This window comes from Perca fluviatilis, chromosome 7 (assembly GCF_010015445.1).
Source record: "Perca fluviatilis chromosome 7, GENO_Pfluv_1.0, whole genome shotgun sequence".
Taxonomy (NCBI): Eukaryota; Metazoa; Chordata; class Actinopteri; order Perciformes; family Percidae; genus Perca; species Perca fluviatilis.
In genome coordinates this window covers 22,865,746-22,877,995 of record NC_053118.1, presented here as the reverse complement: position 1 = coordinate 22,877,995, position 12,250 = coordinate 22,865,746, and the positions used below count along the sequence as shown (strand labels likewise).

Sequence of the window (12,250 nt, the reverse complement as noted above, 5' to 3'; positions counted from 1 at the left end):
CGTCTGAATAGGAGCAGGAGGAGAATAATGACTTGAACTTTTTAAGCCAAAGACAGAGCAGCACATGCAGGGCTATCACTGGCCTACATACACTCCGGACCATCACATATTCCTGCTGCCCATTCTCACAGGGGGACAGGAGGAGGAGGCCCTGCATGGCCCCTCCATTCACTGCAATAAACTGCTGAGATGATTAAAGGCTAAGGCAAGAAGTAAACGTGCTGAAGAGGAGAGGTTAAAGGGTGGGAAAAGTCCCCAATGTTCAGGATTAGTGGGAAGTAAGTAGATTCACTCAAGTACAACGTTGAGGTACTTGTATTTTTTTTTTAATATAAGATATAGCCTATATTATGTATTTTTATGCAAAGCACTTTGAGTTCACGTGTAATGAAAAGTGCAATATAAAAAAAAATTGTCATTGCCACTTGGGTATTTCTGTTACTTTGTACTTTTTACTCCACTACATTTACTTTAACTGTAGTTACTTTGCGGATTCAGCAAATTATTACTAAATCTAAACCAACTAATAAATGATGGTGTAGTTTAAGCTACAAAACAGAGCTGCAGAGTTAAGTGATGTTTCTCTGTGGGTCGGTAACTACAAGCACCCTCTTGCAAATAGTCATTTTGTTCCAATGTAAAATACAAGGTAAAGTATTAATTGTGAAGGAGGGTTTTCTCAGAAATGTACTGCTGGCTATATCACTCTAACACTGATGATATTGATTATATTATTTATTACTGCGTTATATGGTTTATATGTAAATATAATCAGTGAATGTACAAAAATACTGTCTGGTAATTGTATAAGAGGAAAGTTTTTCCACCTACAATGTGGTGGAGTGGGCTCCACTACAGTGTCAGTGCTTTATAACTGTACATTATATACATATACAGTATAGAGCCTGTTTTGTGGACATCACTTGTTGCATGGTGTCTGACTGAAGCGGTCTTGTGTTGCAGTTGCAGTTTTTTTCCAAGTGGGGGCGATAGTGTGATATCACTTCCTGCTGCACTTCCACTGCATGAGAATGAACAGTCAGCCAGTGTGGTGCAGACTGTGGAGTTACACTGTACTACAACAGTAAAACTGTATCTTTAAGACAAAAACTCATAATCACAAACATACACCTTTACAAACACATGGAATTTACAATGTTGACAATTTCACTCAATTTAAAATGAAACTAATAAATGAAACATTCAGCACAGCTACCATGTAAATACTATATGTTCGACTCAGGTGTTACTTCACAGTCTTCACTGTCCAGACCCCACCTCACCACTGCAGAACATTGCCTTTCCACACAACTGGCACTATTTTGTAGCACTTGACACAACCAGATCAAGTGAAACCTACATTAAAAAAACAGATCAAAGTGTCTTTACTCAGTAGCAGGCTGCCCAAGACCATTTCTCCGTTTAAAAGACGAGGTATCATCTCTTTCAGTCATAGCCTCCAGTTTGCCAGCCATAATAGACGACTGTGCTCTGTGGGGTTCTGGGTCACTTGGTTCAGTGTTGAGGGGAACATTGGACCATCTGTGGCATCTTGTGTCCTTGGACCTGAGCCGTAAAGCTGTTTGTGTCGGTTCGCTTCCTCTCTGGGCCTAATTCACACACGCTAAGGAGATTGACAGACAGGAGAACCCGGCTCACACTGACCTATTAAACAAAGAGAAGATGGACTCATACACATCTCTCACATGTCTTTACTTGGGCTGTATCCAAATGTATCACGTGCAAATAGTGTCTCCGATAAATGTCCTGTCCAAGACAAAAAGACAGGTGTCAAAGTGTCACCACATGTAGGGATACATCTCTAAATCAGTCCTATACATCCCTGAACATATGTAAGTTCTGAAAGTACAAATGGAGACTATAACATATACACAGACAATAAACACAGAATATTTCACCAATTTAAACAAATTGTATTCTGTTAGAAATTTCACATCGCAACAAAACATGACTCTATAATAATTATTTTATATATATGAAAAATAATATAAAAATTAAATCAATGTTAGCGTTTTTTTATGATCAATTTTTTTATTGTTTTCTTTTTTTAACATACAGAACAGAAACACAAATTGAACAAAATGTTAGCGTTTTTTTTTGGACTTTTTAAGTGAAATATTTAGGTCATGTTCAGACACTTCTGGGAAACTCAGCTCTGGCAATTAAAATGTAATTAGACATAAAGAGGCAGAGACAGAGTACAGGTCACAGAGCCAGGCCACACACTTTGATTCCTCACCTTTTTCACTCCTAATCCTCAACACTCAACACGTGTCAGACGAACTGAACTGAAAGGACATCTCTTTAATCAGGTTGGTTTAGTTCAAGTGCACTTTGTCTGACTGCTCTGACCATCAATTTTGTCAGGAAAAAGCAGCAGTTTGACTGGCAATCTTAACTCAAGGTTTACTTACTAGCTTTGTTCTACAGGCAGTAGATCAAATAAAACACTGCCTGCAAATTTGAGATAATAAAGAAGAAAAAAAATAACTAAGGCTCAATAATATCAAATGTTTATACTGGATATTAATGAGGGTTTACTACCTAGAGGCCCAATATATGCCAGTGTGTATGAACCGGTTATGTTTGTCCTGTCCAACATGCTAGCTCCATTTTTTGTCTGTTGTGTGATTTTCTTTGACCTTAAATCAGCCATCTGTTGTCCTGCCGCGGCCTTCAGTCAGACTGGAAGAGCCGAGGAATTAATCAGGCCAATTACTTCCTCGCTGACATCTAGGTGAGCTGTGTGACGTCGCACTGGAGGAGCTGAGCCAATGAATGTGTCCTGTTAGAGAGGATAATTGTTAATCAGAGGTCAAATAAAATAAAATAAAGGTGTTTATGCAGGTTGTCAGAGCACGGTTATATGTAACCAACATAACCTAATTTCCAGGATAAAAATAAAGATGATGGAGCAGCCAGTAAGATGACAAAAAGTCAAAAGCGTCTGGCAGGAAAAGAGGTGTGGTCTTCCAAGAAAAAAACAACAATGCTGAAGAAGGGGAGGAGAGAAAAGAGAGGTAAATACAATGCAGGAGGGATAGAAAGAGTTAAGCTCTCCTCAGGAGTAAATCTCTCTCAATCTGATCAGTGTGTGAGGAGTACTAACTCACTACAGTGTGGATACACAGGGTGCACTCACTGGGAGTCCAAGGTAAGGGCGCTTTAACAATGTTAATTTAACTGGAACAGTTTGTGAATGTTGTCTTATTCAATTTTTTCCAAGGAGATGTAACAAAGAGGCCAGTTAGAAGCCGTAGTGTGGCTCTGCATTTACCATTTAGAGGCAAAGAACATCTGGTTAAAAATGATCAGTTATTATTAATCGATCATTAAAATATGACATAAAACAACTTAGGCTTTATATTTTTCACCAGCTTAACCTGCATCATTTTGCATAAGAAAGATGTGTTTGGAGATTGTTGATGTCAGTTACTAAAATAAAATACTAAAGCATTTTATTTATTTTTGACTGCATGTAACTGCAACTCAAGTGCCCAATGACGCGGTTGTCCGTCACATTTGACTGAATTACATATAACAAAACACTTTCCTAAAAGACACAGTTAGTGGGACGATGATTCCTTGCACGGAAATTAATCTGGTCTATTGGAAACTACAGGTAAATATATATATTTTAGATTTTTTTTCACAATGTGTTTCTTTTAGTTTTCAAGGAAAACGTACAACTCTAAAACAAGTTAACTGAAGCGTAAATTGAATTACAATATAAAATTTTGTCTAATGGATGTTTAATGAATCATCTGCAGAGTGTGTTGGATTTCAACTAAGGGGCATTAAAAAGTCAATCAGAAAATACATATTTTCACTCACTGTCCTAATATGTGTAACTGGCCATGACAATAAACAAGAGTGTATGAGGATGTAATAAAAGTCTCGCTAGGTTTCTTAAGAGAAGTGCAAACATTTTAAAAAAGCCTGTTTTTACCCAAAATGTACAACGTGACAACTCAAGTTAAATTAGACAAGACATAATGCTCCATTTTGCATTGTTCTTATTGTTGGTGAATGTTGAAGATGTACCAACTATATTTGATTTATTATTGAATATATAATAGAACATGCAAAATATGATATACTATATAATTTAGAAGCGATGAAAAGATAATCCAGACTTTTCTTAAACTTTGATCTATTCTGATAGTACCGCTCGCCAGAGTTGATGATGATTAACGGCATCCATTCTGTCTAAATTTAATCTGTTTGTTTACAAATAGAGTGCTTTATTTTGTTTGTCAGAGTCAACCGTTTTTTTAATCACAGGTCTATCTGCTGTTGTCAGTTTTTAATTTAGGACTAATCTCACTACTTAAATATCCATCTTGACCATATGGTGCAGGGATGGTGCCCGGCCCGTGTTCACCATGGATTACCACACACAGAGAAGCATGCAAGCCCACTTATCTCTGGTTAAGGTATAGCAAGGTTAGCAATTAGGTTAATTGAGTGATCTGTGGGTGGTAATAAACTCAGGGCTAAACTGTGGTGATTGGGCGTGACACATTTCTATACCTCGACCATCTGTCTGTCCTCTAAGCTCCCATAAATTACAACAGGAACCGCAGAGACAGAATATGTTTTAGTTTAAAGGTTGTTTCTTCTTTATAATGATAACAACATTATTACAAAGGTGATTCTCAATTAAAAAAGCAAAAATTTATTTAGCTCCAGTTTCTGCAGCTCAACAAATAATATTTGCGTTGGCTTTTGAGAAGATATCTCTGAAGGCGGACACGTTCTATGTCAAACAACAGACTGTTTTTGTATGTATTTTTCACTGCGTTACATTATTGATAAAGTACAGTGAATCATGTATGAACTTTCAACACAAACACACACACAAACACACACACACACACACACACAGTGGAGGCTGGTCACTGCGAGCAACAGGTGGTCAGTGAGGTTTAGCTGCCCCATCACGTGTGTGCCATTTCAAAATGCCGACCCTGCATAATGAAGGACATGTTACAGCGTTCAGAGGGGTCAGCAGGGCTTTGTGATACAGACATTGGGAATATAATATCTTTAGGGATCATTCTGGGATCCAGACTGTAAACAATATACTGCTTTAAATTATCATCCTCCAGGTCAAAAACTTAAATAACCACCAAATTTAACTCGCATATTGTATGTATTTGGGTCTCTGGAACCTTTCAGGAAGTAATTAACTTCAAAAAGGTACCAACACAATTCTCCTAGTCTGGTCTGGATGTCACATTTGTGATTGGGACTTATCCCTGTCTGGAGAGTCTTTGGTTGGCACGTGCCCGTTCCACGTAAGGTTATTGCTCAGACAGACTGCAGCTAACTGGAGCCAGAGACGTCACGCTGAGGTGTTCATCCACCATCGCTATTTGTCAGCCTGGTCTAAAAGTGTCTCTTATCACTGTCTTTTTTGTTTAAGGAAACTAACTCTAACTAGAACAGCAAAAACATGCGTTAACATTTTTAACTCATGTCTATTAACTTGTTGATGCAAAAATATTAGATGAACCTAATAATATAATGCAATCCAAAACAACACGGCCACCACAAACTGCAGCCTTATAATCAGGAATAGAGTTGAATCAACACTGCTCTGACACAGTCTCAACACAAAGCCGCCTTATTGTACAGGTGATTGTCTTTTCCACCCTCTGTTGATGCTACTAAAAGACCTTTATCTAAAATCTGATGTTTTTTGTTTTACAGGTTTATTCCATTCTTCCGTGGCAGCGAGAGAGCACGAGAGACAAGGCAGCATCCCGAATAAAATAAGTTGCATCGCGTGACAAAGAAGATTAAAGACAAAAACTGTGATTTCCATTTGTTCCTCACAGATGAGTGGATTCGTTGTGGATGGAGACCGTTGTTATCGTGCTCCCTGATGTCTCCTTTCCAACAACAAAGAAGTCAACACAACCTTTCCTTTAACTGGCATCACACATTTTGAAGTGAAGCCAAACTCCTTCGTCTTACTGTCTGAACTGTGGATGGAGATTATGAGGAACTCTCAGTCACTACACCTGTTCCTTGTTCCCATCGTGTTTTCTTTACTTTCACTCCTCTGCCCTGCATCCGCCAGCTCAGGGTCTAACTATGACTACGGAGCCCACCCACGCTTTTTTTGCACCCCTATTCCTGTGGATGCAGACCCTGCATGCTTCCCTCCAGGGGGTCCAGGCGTAGGGGGAGCAGGGCCCAGCGGACCAGGCCATCAAAGTGCACCTCCCGCTGGCTGGTGGGGGGCGAGCGAAGAGGCCAAAGCCACCATCCTTCACCTCAGGGAGAGCCTTGTCCAGCAGAAAGAGACCATCCTGGACCAGAGGGAGACCATTAGAGAGCTGACGGCCAAGCTCACCCTGTGCGAGGGCCTCGGACAGGGCGTGACGCCGCAAGACGAGCACCACGGCACAGCTGCCCACTCCCATCACGCGGGGGTGGCCGGTCATCACACGTACACTGACAACGGGCACTATAGCAACCAGCAGGGTCACCATGGACACCTCATACCAGACTCACCGCACTACCCCTCTGTGGGGGGGCAGCGATCTGATGGGGGGCACAGCAGCAACCACCAGGGGACGGATAAACATGTGACACCAGAGGACCTCACATCATCACCAGAGCAGATGGAAAGGATGCTGCAGGCGCTGAAGGAGAGGCTGGAAAACCTGCAGGTGAGCAGCAGCAGGAGGAAACTTTTTCAATTTACTACTACTTAGTACAAAACTATAGAAAGAAAGAAAAGGTGCATTAAAGTATTAAAATATAATACAGTTGATGAATAGAAAAGAGCTGGAAGTAGAGCGAGGCTTGTGATGTGCAGCGTGCCCTTATATGGCTTTTCCTTTTCTTGGACATATTCATGCTGTCGTCACCGGATTGTTTGCCAAATAATCAAGTCCCAAAGTAGTATGTCCACTAAGTACTTTAGAGAAAAGGACAATGAATCACTTAATTGCATAAAGCCACTCTGATGTCCCTCAGTGGACACCTCAGAGCTGCAACCAGCTTAAATTGTCCTGTTTTCTATTAAATTACTCCCTCTCTCGGTTCTGTTCTTTTGGCTGGCTCTCTTCCCTGGATCATGAATACAGGCAGATGTCAGGAGCTGTGGAGTGAGTGTGTGTGTGTAGGGGGGTCCTAACATCAGCAGTACTTATGGTGATCTCCCTTGACAGACTGGTAATCTGGGTATGCATCAGGACAAGGTCTGGATTACCTGAGAGTAAGAGAAGCAGACGTAGATACAGGAAGACACAATGAATACCTGACTATTGCATCTGACATTAAAAGATTATCAGTGAATGTAAGTAGCAGGCAAAGAAGTGCAACTTGTAGGTGACAGATCAGCAGATCCTCACATGGTTCCTCGAAGCCAGTTTGTGTCTATTCCAAAGCTCCACTGATGCCTTTGTCCCCTCTGTTGTAAATAGGAAGCACAGGGATTTAAGTGACAGGAAATGCTCATTGCTATGAAGACTTCACCTGTGTGTTCTTCACCTCCCTCAGCAGAAGAGGAACACATCTATTACCTACTCCAGCTCTCTGAAGGAGCTGCTTCAGAGGAAGATCAATGCTCTGGAGCAGCAGCTGCACCACACCTCCGCCCTCAGCAACCCCAACACACACCGAGACGACAGAGACCATCGCGATGACGACAGAGACCATCGCGATGACGGCCATCATGATGACGGCCGAGACCGTCACGACGGACACCGGAATGACCACAAGTACGACCACAACGATGGCGGTCACAGCGACAGCGCAAACCACACCGACCATCACGATGACAGCCACAATGGCAACCACCGTGATGTGGACGGTGACCATGACGAACACACGATGATGATGATGATGATGATGATGATGATGATGAAGATGATGATGATGATGACGACCGCCACCACAGTAATGAAGCAGACAGTCACAGTTACCTTTCACACACAGGATACAGAGAACCAGGGCCACCGACTGGCTTCCACTCAAATAAACTGGAAACATTGCTCAACCAGCTGCACCTCGCAGGTACACACCCACTGTGGTAACTTTATAACATACTCCTTTGGGTCTACGCCTGTCGTATGAAATGTGCTACATAGATAAACTCAACCCCTAACAGCCAATGAGTTATGTTATGTTCCTTTTAATGAAGCAGCATTTGGTAAAAAGAAAACTTGCAGTATTTTTAAACCCACAAACCAGCTGCAAAACTTGCACAATGTTGCAGGTAAAATGTTGTCTTTTGTTTGGGATATTACATTAGCACATTTCTTTCTTTTGATAAGTTATTAACTATTTTGGATGATCAATATTTGCAACCAGTGTGTGTGTGTGTTTTTTTTTAGGTCATTATCGTTCTTTTTTTTGTTTTCAGAGTTCATTGTTGACCTCGGAAACAGCTGTTGACAAAACGGTCCGATGTTCAAAAGCTCGAGAACAGCTATTAAATGGACGTTTGTGTGTCAACTGCTGTTTCCAAGGTCAAGAGTGAAATTTGAATTTAAATTTTGAAGCCAACATTAATGTGATGTAATTAAATTGCTCAGAATTGTTTTTAATTTGAACAGATGCAATTTCACGACGACAAGGAAAACTCATTCTGACGAGGAAGCTCATATGATGCGATCAAAAGCTCCAGACCAGAACAGTTAATAAACGAACCTTGAGGTGAGATTGTTTTGTCAGTGTATAATGTTATTTCTCTTCAAAAACAGGACCCAAGAGTCCCGATGCCTTCCAGATCAGCTTCCCCATGAGAAGCAACTACATGTACGGGCGGGTAAAGAAGACGCTGCTGCAGGAGATCTTCGCTCTGACTTTGTGTCTTTGGATCAAGGCGGGCGTGGGGCCCGGCCTGGGGACGCCATTTTCTTACTCTGCACCAGGACAGGCCAATGAACTGGTGCTCATCGAGTGGGGGAACAACCCTATGGAGCTTCTGATCGATGATAAGGTGAGGGAGGAAAAACAGAAACCCTGCAGCACTGTGAGTTAAGCTTAGTGTGTGGCTACAGTGTTTAAGGCCCTGAACACTCACGATCTCAAACAGCTGCTTTCTATGAGTGATAGGATCCTACATCAACACACAATTTTCTAGATACTTCTATATTTCTCTTTCTTCTCTCTGTGCTCTTCTCGCTGATTTGAAGTTGGCGAACTCGGTGAAAAAAAAAGGTGATGTCACATACTTTTGTGCACCAATCAGGATTTAGAAAGATTTGAATCAGTCTGATGACAGTTTGTTGGTTGTTTGGTCACTGTCAATTAAATCTGACAAATCCCATCCACACAGTCCTTATAAGGCAGCTGAGTTTATAAGTGTTAAATTCTTAAAAATATATCTAGGTATAATTTATTGACTAATTTACTCTTCTTCCTTTTCTTTTTTTTACTAATTATGAGTATTTAATGTTATAGAGAAATACTTTTAAAATGATGCAGGTTGCAGCTTCAGGCTGCCTAATAAACCATTGTGAAATTCAGAATATAAGGCCCCGTTTTGATCTGGTATTAAATTCCGATCTGAGTGATCAGATCACAAATGGACAGTGGCATTGAGGACGCATTGAGATCCAATCACTCAGACCACATTCTTATAGTGTGCTTTAGAAGTTCATTCTGGCTTTAACATTTTAGTTAAAGGTCCCATGGCATGAAAATTTCACTTTATGAGGTTTTTTAACATTAATATGAGTTCCTCCAGCCTGCCTATGGTCCCCTAGTGGCTAGAAATGGTGATAGGTGTAAACCGAGCCCTGGGTATCCTGCTCTGTCTTTGAGAAAATGAAAGCTCAGATGAGCCGTTTTGGAATCTGCTTGTTATGAGGTCATAACAAGCAAGGTTACCTCCCCTTTCTCTGCTTTGCCCGCCCAAAGAATTTGGCCCACCCATGAGAGAGAGAGACATCATGGCTTTCAAACGAGAAAAGTGGCAGTTGGTCAAGGCCACACCCCCACCCTCCACCTTGCCACTCCCACTCTCCTCCTCAATAGCTTCAGACACAGAAATGGCACATACTAAGGAAAGCTCATTGTGGGACTGGCTCTAGTGGCTGTAGTTCTGCACCAAGGCTGAATTTCTGGAAAGAGACTTCAGATACAGTATTAGGGGACCACTAAGGTCTATATAAAAGAGACTTCAGATACAGTATTAGTGGACCACTAAGGCCTATATAAAAGAGACTTCAGATACAGTATTAGGGGACCACTAAGGTCTATATAAAAGAGACTTCAGATACAGTATTAGGGGACCACTAAGGTCTATATAAAAGAGACTTCAGATACAGTATTAGGGGACCACTAAGGCCTATATAAAAGCATCCAAAGAGCACCATGTCATGGGACCTTTAATGAGTCGAATAGGCAGATCTCACAGAGATTTTTTTCTGTTTAATAACAAACTATATTCTTGGTTCTGTACTTACTTGTATTACCCCAAGATGTATTTATATTAATGTCTCACCATCTTTACTCTCCTATCCCCAGTCTGTGACGCTCCCCCTTTCTCTGGGTGATGGGAACCGGCACCATGTCTGTGTGACTTGGTCAACAAGGGATGGACAGTGGGAGGCCTACCAAGATGGAGTGCAGCGGGGGTCTGGGATAAATCTTTCCCCCTGGCACCCTATTAAACCTGGAGGGGTCTTCATACTGGGACAGGAACAGGTCAAGACAAATAGATTAATTCTATGTAGATGCACATTGCAGGGAGGGAGCCATTCAATGCAGAAAAAGGAGATAATTTAATATGCTAAAAGTGTAATTATCAAAGAGATCTGAGCTTGAAATATTTTACAGTCCAAAGAAGCTGCCAGTCCAAGCTTTTTTGGCTCTTTATGCCATTAAGTGCCTGTATTTGTGCATATGACTTGTTTTGGAAAGAAATGATTACTGTTAACGGTGACTGTTCATTCTCTCTTTTTCAGGACACTCTGGGAGGCCGTTTTGATGCCACTCAGTCATTTGTGGGTGAGATGTCGGACCTGCACATGTGGTCCCATGTCCTGACTGCCAGTGACATCTACAGCCTGGCCTCCTGCGGCAGCCACCTCAGAGGAGATGTCATCGCTTGGTCCGAGACAGAGGTAGAACTTCATGGAGGAGTCGCCAAATACCCCTTTAACCCGTGTCACTGAGAGGCCGTAACTCCAATGAAGAAAAAGAAATTGGAGATATCCTGAAACATACGGAGAACATTTATCATATATCAAAAAGTGCAAGAATAAAACAAACGTCCCTTTGACTTTCAGTTATTTTTCAGGATGATGACTCAGTGGCACCAACTCAATGCCTTCCTTTAAACGTCATCAGTGACTTTTTCTTTAAAAAGAAAAATAAGTCTAATCTGTGTTTACAGAGACTGTGTAGGGACTTAGGTGTCTTGGGCTCAAGGTTTTGGCCTTTACTGTTATCATGAGCTAGTGTTTTATTTTAAACAGACAAGTGCTGTATGTGACATATTGTCATATTGTTAATAAGACTTAATAATGTAGGGTCTGTGATAAAATTAGCAGACCTTACATAGGTTCTGTTGTGGTGAAGTGAGAAACTGTATGTTTAGTTTGAAGGATACTTCTAGAAATGTGTTGAGAAATAAATTTTTAATCTGGATGCTCCTTTTGTTTTTGTTTTTTTTTGGTTTTTTTTAAAAGGTGTCAACAGAGATACAGCTAATTTACCAAAGAAAATGTAGAATTGATGTGTTAAACTTTGTAATTTTAATAATCTATGTCTCATAGAGGTTTTATTTTGCGAGAAAAAGTGAAAAGCCTGTCAGACTTTAAGTGTTTTATTTTTTAAACTTTTATATACTCTGCAATGCATGTTTGATCACTGAATAAACTGAGATGCATCACTTTTCTCCCAATAAATTGTTCTTTCTGAAATCATGTATTTTGTGATCAGGTCGATGCACTGTGGCTTTTTAATTTCTTACATGATCTGGCCTTGACTGTATATTTGTTAACGTGCTGTATATATAAAACTGAATTTAGGCCAGGTTAGATTTTTGACGTATTATATGTTTGTTTTTTTCAAAATGTTATGACAGTTTAAATAAAAGTGTTAAAAATACATGGTCTTTTTCATTTTTTTATGCACATCTCAAACTTAAACAGCAAACTGTCACATACAACTATTAAACTTAATTACCAATCAGACACATTCACAAATGCAGCCAGTAAACAAGACTAATGGAATACAATAACTCACTAAGCATACT

General features: G+C 40.5%; 1 protein-coding gene across 1 annotated transcript; it reads left to right on the top strand.

The window, feature by feature from the left end:
• Positions 1-3,062: 3,062 nt before the first annotated feature.
• LOC120563111 (neuronal pentraxin-1) lies at positions 3,063-11,918 on the top strand. The gene is given in 7 exon segments (XM_039807221.1): positions 3,063-3,175; positions 5,737-6,704; positions 7,543-7,884; positions 7,887-8,055; positions 8,745-8,983; positions 10,516-10,695; positions 10,956-11,918. Coding segments are annotated over 6 exon segments (1,827 nt in total). The 5' UTR covers positions 3,063-3,175; positions 5,737-6,017; the 3' UTR covers positions 11,166-11,918.
• Positions 11,919-12,250: the final 332 nt, after the last annotated feature.